Source organism: Ictalurus punctatus, chromosome 7, assembly GCF_001660625.3.
Source record: "Ictalurus punctatus breed USDA103 chromosome 7, Coco_2.0, whole genome shotgun sequence".
NCBI classification, from domain to species: Eukaryota; Metazoa; Chordata; class Actinopteri; order Siluriformes; family Ictaluridae; genus Ictalurus; species Ictalurus punctatus.
The window spans coordinates 16,235,115-16,253,058 of NC_030422.2; the positions used below are offsets into that span (position 1 = coordinate 16,235,115).

Sequence of the window (17,944 nt, forward strand, 5' to 3'; positions counted from 1 at the left end):
CTGAAGAGAGCTGGCTGTTTGCACTGAACTCATTTTAGCTTTTATCAGGTGTCTAATGGGATGTGAAGACAGCAAGACACACTGGAGTAGTAAGAGAGAAGATATATTTTGAGCACTGACCAGAAAGGACATTGTCACATTTCCACCTACCGATTTACTTTGTGTTATATAGTCAAAAGCCACTAATGTTTGTTTACAATCAATCAAAGTAATAATTATTGAGATCACTATGCTTATTTTTCTATTCATAACATTTTATTTTGAAATAATTATTACGTATTCACTGTTTCAAATGCCAGAGGCAGCTTAATCTTCTAAAAAGAAAAAGTGGTGTTAAGCACCCACAGCATCAAAGAACTTGAATAATTGACTAATTAACAAATCCATAAATACACAGATTGACTGACTTTATGCAGCAGTGGTTTCAAGTTCCTGAATATCAAACAATTTATTTGATGAATGAGTATGCATATATAAGAGTGCTTAATTGCATACTGACTTCACATGTACAAGAGACACTGAAAGGAGTGAAATGTTTTTACTTTCATGCAGGATAGAGTGGGTGATATGGTATGTAGGTCAAAGAAAGAAGTTTCCAATAACTTTCAGTAAATCCCCAACAAAATTGTGACTTTATATGAACAAAATGCTTTTTTTGAAACCCATCATAATTGTGTTATTTCTTAATATAATTTCCCAGGGACAGAAATGCATTGTCAGCATGAAGCCAGCAGATGTGCAAAAAGCTATCAGTACCCAAAAAGAAGATGATAAAAAAGATAAATGTATTGCACATTTGAAGGTTTTCAGTGGTTAATTCATATCGCAAGGAACCTTATTTGGACTATGCAAGATGTGTTTTTTAAAAATGCACTGGAGACAAGTTATGTTTGTGGATTCATTTATTCATCTACCTTATCTTGATCAGGATCATTTATTTGGTTATATTTTGCGAAACAGAACCGATAAGCTTATTAAAATATTACAGCTGGATGCAAAAAGAATAACTGCTGGGGAAGGCAGGATTATGAGTGTAACACAATAACACTATCTGCATCTGTTTAATGCTCCAAATATCTGTATCTGATTTAAACCCAAAGTGGGTGTGGCCTAATCCTGAAAATTGTGGGGTTTTTTTTTATTATTTAATTAAATGTGAACCTTACCACTATGCCCCAGAACCCATTGGAAAATTCTGAAAAAAGCCAGAGGTGGAAATGCCTTGTTTGTTTGTACCTGCCACAATAAAAACGAATTAATTTAGTTGGTTATAAAGAAACTGGTAGCTTAATTTAAACCATTGTTACCCTAACCAGGCAGTTACTAAACATGAACAGTGAATTCATGTGTGCCTCCTCTACATATCTGTATTTGTAGCTCTTTAGAACACAGAAATATTGCATTCGCATCAAGTTACATCCATAGTCAAGAGTGTCTGGAGGAGCTGGAAGTGGTCAGAATGTGGGATTTAAAAACAGGCCCACACCCATACTGTATAGTGGGAAAAAGTTACCATTATTACAGCTTAGTTCAGTAGTTCTAAAACACTCACCATGTTTTCTTCAGAATTAATGACAAGGCTGAGTGAGAGGTTTCTAATACATATGAGAAAATGCTGAGAAGGCATAAGGCTCCCTGTAGGGAAAATTACAGATGTTTCTCTACTTCTTTATTAGGTGTATATATGACAAGAGTGATTATAATCATTTATTAATCTCTAAAGCTGTTAAACGCAAGACCCTTCTGTGACCTTGTAAAACTATATCAGATTTTTAGTAGCTGTGCTGTTATCCAAAGAAAAGCCTACATGAGATTTATGCATGTGTATACTGTTGTCCTCCACAGACAGTGCAGAGGATGAGCTGGAACTGTCAGCCGTGCGCCATCGGCCAGAAGCCCTGGAGCAGCTGGAGGCCCAGACCCGCTTCTCTCGCAAAGAGCTACAGATTCTCTACCGCGGCTTCAAAAATGTGAGCTAGATCTTCATCTTGAAGTAGAAATTTTCTTAAGGTTTTGATTGAAGTAATTGCCTACTAGGATGTGTTAATATAGTACGTCAGTAACAGATCAAATGACAATGAGACTTACAATGAGGTAAATGGGGATTATGACAAACTTCCAGATGAAAATGATTGTGACCTTGGCGTTGTAAGTTGCAGTCTGCTGTGTTGTGTAAAAATTAGTTAACCACATAAACTTCACAGAGACAGCAAGAGGGAGAGCAAGGAAAGAGAGAGAGAGAGAGAGAGAGAGAGAGAGAGAGAGAGAGAGAGAGAGAGAGAGAACAAACACTGGTTCTCCAGTCCCCAGATATGCTGTCATCTGGTCCTCAGGCAGCTGGGAAGCGATCCCCCACAACGTCAAGCAATGGCACTGGCCTCCCTGGTGGATGGATACGGTCCCTCCCCTTTTCAGGTGGACAGCAGCCACACTTCTGCCTTCCCGGCGGACGGCAATCGCTCCTCCCCTTTCAGGGGGATGGCAACAGTTCCTCCGCCTCCTGACGGATGGAAGCAACTCCTCCGTCCTCCCTGGCAACCGCTCCAGCACCACCAACTGCTTGGCCATGCGATCCTCCCACAGTGGCAAAGGTGCTCCGACAGCACGTCCCTCCTCCTTCCCAGGTTTCAGCACCAATGTAACAAACTTCAAAGTCAGGCATGGACGATGTGGGAACCGGCTGAACATAAACATATTGTTTAATAATCAACAGAACCCAAACATAACAACATAACAGAAACACAAATGGAACAAAAAGTGCATGTGTGTGTGTCTCTCTCTGGCACTTCCAGCCACTCCTTTATTGCTCTCTCCCACTGATTAAACAACTCAGTGCTATTCTTCACAGCCTGGCCCCTCCCCCCCTCTTTGTCACAATATATATTTTTATTTTTAAGTTTTTAGTGTAATATTTAAAATCTACAGTCTCCAAACCCACAGATACTTTTAGGTTTATAGATACAGTTGCGGTCAGAAGTTTACATATACTCATCATGAACATGTCATGGCAATATTGGGCTTTCATTAATTTCTTTGAACTGTTCTTTTTCTGGGACAGAATGATTGTACAACATACATCTTTAATTAAAAAAAAAACAAAAAAAAAAAACAAGAATTTGGTTCACAAGTTTTAATTTATTTGGGGTTTTCTGTAGTAAACACAACGTCAAAATTATACATACAAAGTAAAAAATATACATACAACACACCTAATATTTAGTTGAATGTCCCTTTGCAAGTTTCACCTCAGGCAGACGCTTTAGGTAACCATCAACCAGCTTCTGGCAGAATTCTGGTTGGATATTTGAGCACTCTTCTTTGCAGAATTGGTAAAGTTCAATGACATTTGTTGGTTTCCTGGCCCCGACTCGATTTTAAGCACAGTCCACTAATGTTCGCTAGGGTTGAGATCAGGTCTTTGGAAAGGCCATTCCAAAAGTTTAAAGTTAGCCTGCTTTATCCATTCTACAACCTGCTTTGAAGTGTGTTTGGGGTTATTGTCCTGTTGGAACACCCAATTTTCAACCACCTGGCTGATGGTTTGAGATAAAGCTCAATAATTCTAAGCTGGTCCTCCTTCTTCATTATTCCATCCACTTTGTGAAATGCACCAGTTCCACTGGTAGCAAAACAGCCCCAGAACATAATGCTACCACTACAATGCTTAACAGTTGGTACAGTATTCTTTACTCCTCCAAACATACCTCTGGTCATTGTGGCCAAACAACTCAATCTTTGTCTCATCTGACCATAAAACTTTCCTCCAGAATTTTTTATTTTTTTTTTTCCATATGATCAGCCACAAACTTTAGACAGTTTTGAAGGTGTCAATTTTGGCGCAGGGGCTTCTTTCTTGGACGGCAGCCTTTCAGTCCATGGCGATGTAAAACTCGCTTGACTGTAGACAGTGATATTGATGTTCCAGCAGCTTTCAGTTCATGGTAGGCCTGTGCCTTGGTGGTTTCTGGGTTTCTCCTGACCATCTGAATCAATTTCCTCTCAGCTGAGGGTGACAGTTTGGGTCTTCTTCCAGGTCTTGGCAAAGTGGCTACGCTTTCCAATAACTTGTACTTACATACAATTGTTTGAACTGATGATCTTGGAATCTGCAATTGTTTAGAAATGGCTCCAAGAGACATTCCTGATTTGTGTAAATCCACCATCCTCTTTTTCAGATCTGCACTGTGCTCCTTGGACTTTCCCATAGTACTGTGTGTCGGTCAATCCAGTGAGTGTTTTCAAACAAACCCTTTTTATGTTGGCACAGAGAAGCTGCCAGCTGTAGTCAATCATGATCACTAACAGGAAATTAAGAGGCCTTTGTCTTGGCAAATGAAAGGACATTTTGTAAATTTTTGCCCCATTGTATTAATAATCAAAGTGTTTATATATGTATTTTTGACCCTGTATGTAGAATTTTGATCCTGTGTTGATTACAGGAACCTGCAAATGTATGTTTTTTTTTAATTATTATTATTAAAGATGTATGCTGTACAATCATTCTGCCCCCAAAAAAGAAAAGTTCAAAGAAATTATTGAAAGCCCAAAATTGCCATGACATTCATGTTCATGATGAGTGTGTGTAAACTTCTGATCGCAACTGTATCTATCTGCAGGGGCATGTTGGCTTAGTGGCTTAATGCACCTCCAGGGTTGAGGGTTCAAATCCCAACTCTGCACAGAGTTTACATTTTCACCCTGTGCTTCAGGGGTTTCCTCCGGGTACTCCAGTTCCCTCCCTCAGTCCAGGGTGTCCCCTACCTTGTGCTCCAGATCCAAAATGGATGAATGGACGGACATATGCTCAATGCAAGTAAAAATGTGTACAAAACAGGACTGTTAAGGGCTTCCAAGGGGCATAGGAGAAAATGGTTCCCCCTTTCCCTATCCTTTACCTAGAGTCCAAGAGAGCAAAACTAGCCATGCTCTTTGGATGGGAAGGATGTCCTACTCTAATCAGAATGACACTAAGACAGTCATGGGTGTTTCTGAGCACATGAATACGGAAGAGGGCAGTTAGCTCTTTCCCCATGTCTTCAGCTGCTTGTGATGTCAGATGCAGTGACTGGATTCATGTGTCTCTGAGAAAGCACATGTTTGCCATCACCTTCCCCAGGTAGTGCCTGTTGTATGATATGGTAGAGCTAGCTAGTGAGTGGGCCTTGATAAAATGACCAAATTCAGAGAAAATGCGGTGAAAAAAAACAGGATTAGCCTTGGTCTTCATACTCTCTGTTCTTACAATGTACAGGCATTCTTCAGCAAGGTTTTCAGCACAGCAAAAAGAACAGATAATATAAAATATTTAAGGTAAAAATATCTTAGGGAAAACTTGAAAAATTTTTTGAATCCTTCAGCCATTTATCAGTTATGTATTGAAATTGTATGATACATGGATGAGACACTGTCAGATAGAACCTTACAAAACCAGTAAATGACCTTATATGTCTTTTTCTGTGTTCAAAAATCAATTTTCTAATGGTCTCAAAATTTTCATAGCATAAATTCAAATTAACCTTGAAATATAGACCTTGTTGAGCTATAAATGTAGATAACAGTACTAGTTGAAAATGTGGTAATCTACAACTCAAAAAAGCTAGAAGCTTCACTCAAAGAGGACCTTATAATATAAAGTTCATGTACTCCTTCACACAAAAAAAATTGAATGGAGGTGACTGGAAGCGATTGTCAAAATGGGCATATCTAGAGGTTGAGGATTCTGGGAGCTGTAACAACAATCTGTCCACCATCATCTCTGGTTTTAAAGGATAAAGTATTGGACCCTATCTTGAGGTCATACTTCGGACTAACAGCATACACAGTGTCTATGCACCAAATGTCTGCTGGTACCAATAAAAGTACCAGTTTAGGTTACTTTTAATCATTACCCTGTTGCCTAAAACATCCAGATTTCCTGTAATTACTGTCAGTGGCAAAACACTGATAGACCACTCCTAGCATTTTGTGAAATGAGTGTAGAAAAAGTGCTAAAAGCCTCTTGCTTTTTAATCGGGCAGTTCATCGGGCACCAGTCTCACTCTTTCTAAGTGATCTGGTGTTCTTTACAGGTCTGCAGATGGGTTTTTTTTAGATAGAATGTGTTTCAATTTGAGTCTTTACCTGGCTTTCAGCCAGAGCAGAAAGGCAGAAATCAAGTAATGGCCATTTGGCGTCCTTGTGAAGTGGGAGACGTATAAAGCAATGCTTTTAAAAACCTTTATGACCGTTATAATCAGAACAGTTGGCATTGTGTCCTGAATATCTCCAGACTGAAATCAAAAGACTACTGCTCTATGTGTTAATGAAATACTCTTTTAAACTCAGTCAATAAATTCTTTCTCTACAAACAAGTAGGCTTATAATAGCAAATTTCAGCCTTGATAGAGAAATGTAGAATTATTGTAGTCATTCTTCATAGTGCTTTTAATTTTACAAAAGTACAACTTCTTTGGCATTCTTTGACATAATTGCACTATAAACGAGTCACAAGTGAAATCTGCAATTAAAAGAATATTGAAGTCAGTAACAGAAGAAATATGCCTATGCTCATTTTATTGCTAATGATGATCATTTTTACTTCTCTAAATTGATTCAAAATTGTTGATTAATTTTGTTGTTATGATTCTGGTGTTTACAGAGCGAAAAGCATTTAAAGATTTATGGTTTATGTTACCAGAGGCTTCGCAGTTAGCACGTTTGTCTCACACCTCCAGGGTTGGGGGTTTGGTTCCTGCCTTTGCCCTGTGTGCATGGAGTTTGCATGTTCTCCCCGTGCTTCGGGGGTTTCTTCTGGGTACTCCGGTTTCCTCCCCCAGTCCAAAGACATGTGTTGTAGGCTGATAGGCTTGTCTAAATTGTCCGTAGTGTGTGAATGGGTGTGTGTGTGTGTGTGTGTGTGATGGGTTGGCACCCTGTATAGGGTATGCCCCACCTTGTCCCTTGGGATAGGCTCCAGGCTCCCACGTGACCCTTTGGTGGATAAGAGGTACAGAAGATGGAAAAGATTTATATTACCTACATTTGATTGTGCTTTCACAGTTATGATCCTGAATGTTATACAGTGCCTTCTGTCATTGTTTTAGCTAATACAACACAAAAAGAAGGAGGTAAATAAAATAGTCCTAGACTGCATGCTACAGTATACCTGAAGTCTTTGTGAATGTCTTAGTCAATGGCTTTGCCAATTATCAAGCACTTATTGTTCCCAGAGTGTTTTTTCTTTCCCGTAATTGTGATAATATAATTCAGGTAGCAAGCCTAGTCAAGACCAAATGAATCAATGTTTTGGAAACTTTCTCATGGCAACAATAAATAGCTGACCTCAGGCTTTTTGTATTCATTCAAGCCATGCCATAATCACCCTGATTTTCTGGATTGAAATCTTTTTCTCTGCTGGAATAATTTTCACTTAATCATTTCTAAGATATGCAGTGCTGGCTGTTGTCTGTTATGCTGCAGAGCTAGGAACGTTAGAGACATCCTCAAACATGACTTCATTTCACAGTTCAACCCTATTGCTGTGTAAGCTAATTATTGAATGATCATGGGTGACAAGACAGAAAAAAACACTTTTAATTACACTCTGCTTATTTATAAAGTGTAATGAACCATGTGTTGTTCATCCAGGCTAAATGATGCTAATAGAACTTTTGACTTGTCAAAAGTCAAAGAAAGTGATGGCATAGTGAGAGAAGCAGTGGCTCTTTAGATGGTAATTACTCTGAGTCTCTCTCATCCTGTGTGCAAAATAGGTGAAAGATGACAGCTACACTAAACATTCCTGCTTAATTAATCGGAGCTCAGTCCAACAATAAAGTACCGGTCCAGACTCAGACACAGCCTGAGCTGCATTCGATTAGATGCCATAAGCTACTGTATGTTTATTTACCTGGCATAACACAAGCTAATTACAATATTCTGTAGTTTTAGTATTGGTGAAGATAAATGTTTAGGGCATAACAATATTTGATGACATAATGAGCAATGCTGCATAGATTCTGATGATTCATTAGCGTTTTCAGTAAATTACGTTTGCGATCAGATACAAAATAACCCAGGGACATAACAAAAATGAAGACTAGGGACATTTGGCACTGAATCTGCAACTCACACACACAAACACACACACACACACACAGAGAGAGAGAGAGAGAGAGAGAGAGAGAGAGAGAGAGAGAGAGAGATTTTGTACACACAGCTGTAAATACAAATAAAGTATGTAATTTATTAGCAAGTAATTTATAATTGATGGGAGGTTTTTTCATAGAGATAGAGAGAGAGAGAGAGAGTGTGTGTGTGTGTGTGTGTTTGGACATACATGCTTGGAGTGAGCTGTTAGTTTCTGAGGTACTAACATAGTTAATGCGCGCGCGCACACACACACACACACACACACACACACAGCTAGTTCTACTACCCTATAAATCATGATCACTTGGACAGAAACTACAGGCACTGTTCCTAACTCTTCATCTGGTTAATTTAAAACTGGGTTCATCAAAACCACTGCCTTATCTTGGAACTGCAAAATTATATGCAGAGAGCCAAGTTTATGTAATTATGCTAGCAGGGCAGATCTTGTAAACAGAAACAGCAGTTTAATTTAGAAATTTCAATAAGTGTTCATTAAGGGCACATTACTTAACATTACAGAGTTCACCACAAGAGACTGTTTTGCATGTTTGTATTATAATTTAAGCTCATTTACAGAGAGAAAGCATATTAAATCTTAAGAGGAATGCTTTCTAAGACTGTATGTCAGATGAGTGGAAAAAGAATGTGTTTGCATTGAATTCCTCAATGTTATGGTGTCATAATCTTCAGAAAATTGAGAGTTTCTTTATTCTCTTCACACATAGAAATATGTCTAAAGATATCTAACAGGAAATTAGTCCCTTTACTTAATAGTAATAGCAATTTATCCACCAGTTGTGCACCTTCAGCTGTGCACCACCATTTGTGCTAAATGCAAAAACACCAATTTACTTTCAGAAGTAAGCACACAGGTATTATATATCGTGCATTATGTTCTACAAAGCCACTGGGCTCTATTTGTTCTGAGAATGTTGATTTCCCAGCTGCTCCATAGAGGATAATGAATTGGAGCTACTAACTGTTTGCTTCAGCCTAATAATGGACAGACTAATGCATGTGAAAAGTCCGTCCCAGATGTGCAATTAGAGAGACTGTTTTAGATAATTTCTGTGTTCATACACAGACAGTTGGAAAGATGTGTAAAAAATGTAAGATGTAATATGCTTTGATTGATTTTCTCCCTGCTGGTGTTTAGAGGCAGAGACCAATGTGATGTAACTTAAGTGAAGACCATGAAGCACTCACTCATCGTTTCTAAGAAGTGATGTTGCTGAGTAACATGTGCTTATAGATCATTATGTTGCATTTCCAGAAATTTAATGTAACCCCCCCCATCAAGGGGCCAGACTTTACACACTATTGTAAATACAAACATTTTCTATTAGTTTTACTGTGGTTACCAAATCATATTATTTAATGTATATAGCTGTGTAAGCAGCTAGGACCTCTTGGGGTTATAGTAGAATCATTGGTTTTACAGAAAATGTCAATTTGTCTAAATTACACTATGTAGCTCATAAATAATAATTTCTAATATTTGAATAGTGTACAGAGGTATTACCAAACTAATATTCTGTTAATATTACATATGGTTGGTCAACATGTTTACATGTGAAGACACTATTCTGTCACATATCGTGACGGAGCGGAGATAGGACGGATGCAATCGCAGTATGAACAGTTTTATTTAAGAGAGAGACAGGCAGACAAATCCAAAACTTGATCCACAAACGTAATCCAGTAACATGCAAAGTTCAGGCGATCGGCAAACAGGCATAAAGGGGTGAGGCAGGAATCAAGGTCGCGGTCACGGAAATACAGGGTCGAGGAACAAAACAAGAAACATGAACAATGGCGCGGGACTGGTAGCGGAGAAACCAGCGTGAACAAAACTAATGAACCGAACCATGAACCATGAAATAAACTAAGACTATGGTTATCTATCGTGAGGACTCTAAACTAAGTGACTAACTCATTCAATATTCCGCACCGTGTGCTTGGAGGCGCGCGGTATATGTACAAACATAATCAGCCTCGTAATGGCTGACGGCTGAGGGCGATTCAGACAAACATGAAACAATATCCAATGACAGAACGGGGAGGAGACATAACAGAAACAAACAAATGCACGTGTAGAAATGTCACGATTGTCCACAAGGAAAAAGTGCACACGTGCACACGCGCTCACATGCTCCAGAGCGCACTGCTTAAAGGGGAACTTGTGACAGAACCCCCCCCAAGGACACTCCTCCCGGAGTGCCCTGAAACATCCATCTCAATTGGCGGCCCCGGCCCCCTGGGCAGAATGTCCCGAGCAGAGCCTGGAGACCGCATGGCATTCTTGGCGAAACAAAAAAAGCAGAGCGACGTACACGACAGAGCAGGAAAGCAGAGCGACGTCCTCGGCGGAGCATGGAAGCAGAGCGACGTCCACAGCTGAACAGGGAGGCTGAGGCTCTGAGGTCACCAGGTGAACCTTGGGCATGGGCAGAGCTTGGCTGTGCGTGTCGGCAGACTCGGGCGTGAGCAGAACTTGGCTGTGCATGTCGGCAGACTCGGGCGTGAGCAGAACTTGGCTGTGCGTGTCGGCAGACTCGGGCGTGAGCAGAACTTGGCTGTGCGTGTCAGCAGACTCGGGCGTGAGCAGAACTTGGCTGTGCGTGTCGGCAGACTCGGGCGTGAGCAGAACTTGGCTGTGCGTGTCAGCAGACTCAGGCTTTGGCAGAACTTGGGCGGTCGTGTCGGTAGTCTTGGGCGTGGGCTGAACTTGGGTGACCGGGTCAGTAGACTTGGGTTTGAGCAGAACTTGGTCAGCCGTATCAATAGACTTGGGTGTGACATCAGGGACTTGAGACTTGAGTTAGACCTCAGGGACTGGAGACTTAACTTGGACCTGCATCTCAGGGACTGGAGACTTGACTTGGACCTCAGGGACTTGAGACTTGACTTGGACCTCAGGGACTTGAGAAAAGACTTGGACCTCAGGGACTTGAGACTTGACTTGGACCTCAGGGACTTGAGACTTGACTTGGACCTCAGGGACTTGAGACTTGACTTGGACTTGGACCTCAGGGACTTGAGACTTGACTTGGACCTCAGGGACTTGGTTGTCTGTGTTAACATCAACTTGGTGGCTCATCCACTCATAATGCATGTGGAATGGAAGATCAGCACTGTTTGCCACATTAACTCCCTTCAACAGCTCATCCAAGTTGTAGCTCTGCCCTGGTTCTCCAAACTCCCTCAGAAACAGGTCCGAGAACTGCCTACTGTCCTCCAGTACCCGGGGTCGCATGGCTGCTACTCGCTGTGCCCACTTGCGAGCTGGGCCAAAAAAATCGGGACATCATGAACTTAATCCATTGTTTCTCCCTTGGCTTCGGGTCAAACAGGCTGGATAAGTAACTCTGGCAGTCAATCATAAAATAGTCCGGATAACCAAAGAAGCAATCATACCGATCGGGAAGGTCCATGAAAGTCCATTGCGAAAACTGCATAGAATCCAAGGTGGGGATGACTGGCGTGGACCTCCGGGTTCTGCGTTCTCTCCGTTCTCGTGCTGCATCCATGATGGGCGGAATATTCTGTCACGTATCGTGACGGAGCGGAGATAGGACGGATGCAATCGCAGTATGAACAGTTTTATTTAAGAGAGAGACAGGCAGACAAATCCAAAACGTGATCCACAAACGTAATCCAGTAACATGCAAAGTTCAGGCGATCGGCAAACAGGCATAAAGGGGTGAGGCAGGAATCAAGGTCGCGGTCACGGAAATACAGGGTCGAGGAACAAAACAAGAAACATGAACAATGGCGCGGGACTGGTAGCGGAGAAACCAGCGTGAACAAAACTAATGAACCGAACCATGAACCATGAAATAAACTAAGACTATGGTTATCTATCGTGAGGACTCTAAACTAAGTGACTAACTCATTCAATATTCCGCACCGTGTGCTTGGAGGCGCGCGGTATATGTACAAACATAATCAGCCTCGTAATGGCTGACGGCTGAGGGCGTTTCTGACACACATGAAACAATAGCCAATGACTGAACGGGGAGGAGACATAACAGAAATAAACAAATGCACGTGTAGAAATGTCACGATTGTCCACAAGGGAAAAGCGTGAACGCGCGCACACATGCTCCACAGCGCGCTGCTTAAAGGGGAACTCGTGACATATTCCAGCTTGACAACCTGTAAACAAACGTGTAATTATTGCTAGCGTTTACATGCATTAAAATGGTCTACTGACAGATATTTCAGAGACGTAAAACAGCACAAGAAGGTAATGCATTAAACAAGACAATCATGACTTTGCGCTGTTTTGACAAAAGAGATAAACAGGGTAATATTCCATTATTATATTATATTTTTATACAAAGTTATGTCTTATCTGAATTATTACACGTGAATAAGGGTCTAGATTTACATTCCTCACTCTTGTAAGTACAAACTTTTCTTATTACTTTTACTGTACTTACTGAATAATTCATAGTAATCACTGAATAATACGCTTAATCTAGAATCGTGATGCATAATTAATTTAAAATCGTACTTAAAAAGTATTTATAACTCAGAATAATGGGTTTATGAATAAACTTTCCTAACTGCCTGTTCATTGTGTAAATCCTAGATAGCACTTCCAATAAAGTCATGCGCTGACATATGTAGTATTTGTAATAAATACCACCAGTCATTTTTGCTCTCCTTCTTGCATATCCAACTAGATGAACAGAAATGAGTGCTGTTCTCCTTCTCATCGATTTGCATGCCCAAGTATATTAAAATGATATGGAGAGCTATCCACTTAACAGCTTGTTGCCATGATCAGACCTATACGTGTCCCATCCTTGAAAGCTGGTGTGAGAAATTACAGACTGCCTCTTAACAGATTCCACTCCAAGGTAGTTGTTGGAAAAGCTTATCCCTGAAAAAGGCTTTACTATCAAAGGGACAGTACACCTCAGTCTCAGCAATATATGTATAATACCACCTAAAGTGACATTCAGTAAGTTATAGCATGGGAGCAGCAGTGGGACATCAAGAACAATCCCTGAATAAAGGGGTATGTGACCGTAATTATCATTCAGAAAGACATCCATTGCCCTCCACTAATATTGACACCTTCGGTAAATATGAGCAAAAAAAGCTGTGAAAAATTGTCTTTGTCTAACCTTTTGATCGTTTGTTAAAAAAAAAATCACAAAAATGCCCTCATGCATATCAAACATTTGCAAACAAAACACAGGTTTATCAAAAAAAAAAAAATCTTTATTAAAAATAGGTGTGCAACAATTATTGGCTCTCTTTTAGTGAATACTTTGTGCTACCTCCCTTTGCCAAGATAACAGGTCTGAGTCTTCTCCTATAATGCCTGATAAGATTGGAGAATACATGGCAAGGGATCTGAGACCATTTCTCCATACAGAATCTCTCCAGAACCTTCAAATTTCGAGGTCCACGCTGGTGGACTCTCCTCTTCAGTTCATCCCAGAGGTATTCTATAGGTTTCAAGTTTGGGGACTGGGATGGCCATGGCAGGACCTTGATTTTGTGCTCAGTAAACCATTTTTGTGCTGATTTTGATGTATGTTTTAGATTATTGTCCAGCTAGAAGATCAAATCACAGCAGGGCAATTAAGCTTTCGGGCAGGGGCAGTCAGGTTTTCATTTAATATCTGTTGTTATTTGGTAGAGTCCATGATGCCATGTATCCTTACAAAATGTCCAGGCCCTCTGGCAGAAAAACAGCCTCAAACATTAAAGAGCCACTACCATATTTAACTGTGAGCATGGGGTACGTGTCCATATGGCTACCTCTCTGTGTGCACCAAAACCAGCTCTGGTGTTTCTTGCCAAAATGCTCTATTTTGGCTTCATCTGACCATAGAACCTGATCCCATTTGAAGTTCCAGTAGTTTCTGGCAAACTGAAGATGCATGAGTTTGTTTTTGGATGAGTAGAGGCTTTTTTCTTGAAACCCTTCCTGTCATGATATTGATTTCGAACTGGATGCAAATGCAGAATCTCAGTGAAACATTTAATAAAGTATCAAACAGAACACCACACAAAACTTACATGTCCCAAGGATAAGCATAACATTATACATGAGGTCAAAACAAAAAAAAAAAAAAACACAAGACAACAGAGTACTGCTGAACGTGATATATATACACACCAGTGCTAATGAGCTAAATATGAAACAGGTGAATGAGACATGTGACATGGAGCATTGGCTGATGGGAAATGTAGTTTCTAGTCCTTTTCCGATATTACATGACACATCCAAACAACTTGTGGTGGTGTACAGTTGGTGACTTCGAATTGTAGCTTTGGAGACTTTCTGACCCCAAGATGCAACTAACTTCTGCAACTCTCCAGCTGTGATCCTTGGAGATTTTTTGGCCACTTGAACCTTCCTTTTCACAGTGTGTTGAGACAATATAGACACACGTCCAATTCCAGGTTGATTTATAACATTTCCAGTTGACTGGAACGTCTTACTTATTTCCCTGATGGTGGAAATGGGCATTTTTAATGTTTGTGCTATTTTCTTATAGCCACTTCCCATTTTGTGAAGCTCAACAACATTTTGCCACACATCACAGCAATACTCCATGGTTTTACCCATTGTTATGAATGACTAAGGGATTTTAGCCTACGTGTTACCTCATATTTATACCCCTCTGAAACAGGAAGTCTTGGTTGAACAATTTCCTGTTCCATGTCACCCAGGTGTTCTAAAAAAAATTCAAATATCAATGGGAATATACTTCAAATATATTTTTCTCATATTAATTCATAGGGTTGCCAATAATTGTTGCACACCTATATTTAACAAAGATATTTCTTGATAATCCTGTGTTTTGTTGGAATTGTTTGATATCCATGAAATCAGATTATTTTTGCGATTTTTTTTTAACAAAAGATCAAAAGGTTGAACAATAAAGACAATTTTTCATAGCCTTCTTTTGCTCATATTTACCAAGGGTGCCAATACTAGTGGAGGGCACTGTCAGTCTATACAATCCTATCACCTCATCATTTGGGGGTCACACCTGTAACAACTTTGGTACTGTGAGATCAGAAAGTGGTCACATCAACTGCTATGCTTAATTTACATTTAGAGCGAAACTTCATTTACATTACAGAAAGAAAACCTGTTTAGACATACAGTATAAAATGTCTGTGCTTGATATTCTTCGAGGTTCACGTTGACTCAGATGAACCCGAAGTGCTTCATGTACTTTGTAACTGTCATGCTGCAATACAGTTATTCTTCTTTGAGATCTTTGAAGTCCTCATTATTTTTTCTTACACTGGGGACAACCTCTCATTTAATTATATATCTTTTATTTAATGTGCATTTTTGTAGAAATCTATGGGGCTCCCTAGCATCCAGTAGCTTTGAGTCAGATTTCCTTCACTAGCATTACTGCTCTGCATTATATATTAATCACTCACCACTCATCATGGCTATTTATCTCTTGGGCTTTGTCTGCACTAAGTAGTATTCTATTCACTGTATAGTGAGAGTCACTTAACGCTCATCTCTTTCCCCACCAAGTCAGTTCCTCTTGCTTCATTTTCTCCTTCAAATATTCCACATTCCCCAACAAGAACAGTGGTGCTTGAAAGTTAGAATTTTCTATATATCTGCATGCAAGTCCTAATTGATCAACAGTTACCAGAAATGTTTAGTTGCAGTTATTGTAGCACAAGGTGGTCACATCAAATACTGAAAGCAAAGGCTTACATACTGTACTTTTGCCACTGACAGATATGTAATATTTTATCATTTTCATTAATAAATAAATGACCAAGTATCACATTTTTGTCTCATATGTTTTACTGGGTTCACTTTTTCTGCTTTTAGGACTTCTGGTTTTAGGTCATATTTATGCAGATATATAGAAAATTCTAAAGGGTTCACAAACTTTCAAGCACCACTGAAGCTTATTAGCAGGGCTTGTGCTTAATGCATTGCTAGCATTGTTGAGTGGTTCAAACAGTGCCCACTATTTACTGCTGAGCCTTCTAGTTTATTTGAATTCCTGACAATTAAACATCTACTTGTTTTGTAATGGGTATTTCCTCCACTACTGTCTTTATACTTAGGGGAGATTATTTTATACTTAAGGTAGATTTATACTTAAAGTAGATTACTCACATACTTCCATCTATACCAAATGGTTATCCACAAATTGCCATGCACAGTACAAGACTTCCGCTTATGCAACCAGTGTCTGATTCTCTTGTAAAGCAAAGATAAGTAAATGTAAATGTAAATAAAACAACTGGTTGACACCTTACTTCCAGAAAAGGAGCCCTATAAAGTAGTAAGGTTTCAGAATCACTAAGCCATCTTCATCTGTTGAGGGTGCTAGGATTGTTGACAACAGCCACATTGGTGATCTTCCTTCTTAAAGGCTGGGAAGTGATGTGTTGCCACACTGCGCCCCCCACTCCTTCAGATGGTACCACATGCTGCTCCGCTCAGACAACATTGTGACGGTCAGCTATAGCAACCAAATCAGGGTGTCACAAGGTTGAGCAGCTCTCTTCTTAGGTGAGCTAATCCATGACTGGCCTCACTGAAAGCAAATCATCTGCCAGGGTTGTAGAATGATGCAGCGGGTACATTGCCACATACAGTATGTCCAAGAGAGCAACATCTGCACCAGAAGTAGTGGCACAGATCTGGGAGAGGTTTGGCAAGGTGCTGGTGTACCTCTTTTCCAGGGCCAAATCAACACATTGCTGCTTACTGAGACAGGAGGCAGCCACCCTCACTACTTATTATACAGTTTTCCTTCTCTACCAACCTCTGCAGGACCCAGCAACTAGGCCTTAGAGTCTTACTTGTGACCCCAAGATGGCTCCAATTCAATTAAATTTTATTTGTATAGCGCTTTTAACAATGGACATTGTCTCAAAGCAGCTTTACAGAAACATATAAACACAGGATACAGACTTTAAGTGTGTGAATTAACTCCTAATGAGCAAGCCGATGGCGACGGTGGTGAGGAAAAACTCCCTAAGATGATATGAGGAAGAAACCTTGAGAGGAACCAGTCTCAGAAGGGACCCCATCCTCATCTGAGTAACAACGGATAGTGTGAAAGTAAAGGAAAGTTCATTATGGTTTTTATATGAAGTCTGTTTGTTGAACTAGTCCACTGTTCACTAAAGGAGACTTGAGTGCAAAATTGTAAGTGGTAATTGCAGTCCTAAGGCCATAGCAGCAACCGTAGTCCCAGCAACCACAGCGAGAATGTCCATCTGGAATTGAGGTCCACAACCATTTCCATGGTACTTCAAGTGGTACCTAAGCAATCTCCAGGCTGTAGCCTCCAGTTGATGAGAGCTCCAACCAGAGGTAGGGCATCAGGATGGATCAGGCAGGTACGGAGAGTAGAAAGGGTCAGGATCACTGGCACCTCCATATAATCATGTGTGGCTTGACAGATCTTGGTTCCATGCTGTCCCAAATGGAAAATGAGTGTCTGTGGATCACCAACTGAGTATTGTGATCTACCAGTCCTGGAAACACTTCTGAATGCTATGCAAATGTGTTATTTAGACAGGAGGGGAGCCATACAAGCCTCAGAACAAATTGTAGTGGGGTTAATCCCTTGTCTAAACAGAGACTAACCCACTGAGTGGTCCTATGGTGAGTTCTGTTTCTCATGACAATGGACATTGACATTTTACATTTTATTCATTTAGCAGTTGCTTTTATCCAAAGCAACTTACAAATGAGTAAATACAAGCAAAGCAATATACCATATCAAGACAACAAACAATGCGTAGTGCTACCTTACAAGATTTTTTATTGAGTAAAGAT

At 40.2% G+C, this 17,944-nt stretch overlaps 1 protein-coding gene across 3 annotated transcripts in view; it reads left to right on the forward strand.

Moving 5' to 3' along the window:
- The window catches only part of kcnip4a (potassium voltage-gated channel interacting protein 4a), a 122,155-nt gene that overhangs the window by 93,517 nt on the left and 10,694 nt on the right, over nucleotides 1-17,944 (forward strand). For all 3 annotated transcript variants that reach the window (XM_017471851.3, XM_017471850.3, XM_017471849.3), the window contains exon 2: nucleotides 1,846-1,970. In XM_017471851.3, the coding sequence (XP_017327340.1) occupies nucleotides 1,846-1,970 (125 nt within the window). The remainder of the gene's footprint in view (nucleotides 1-1,845; nucleotides 1,971-17,944) is intronic.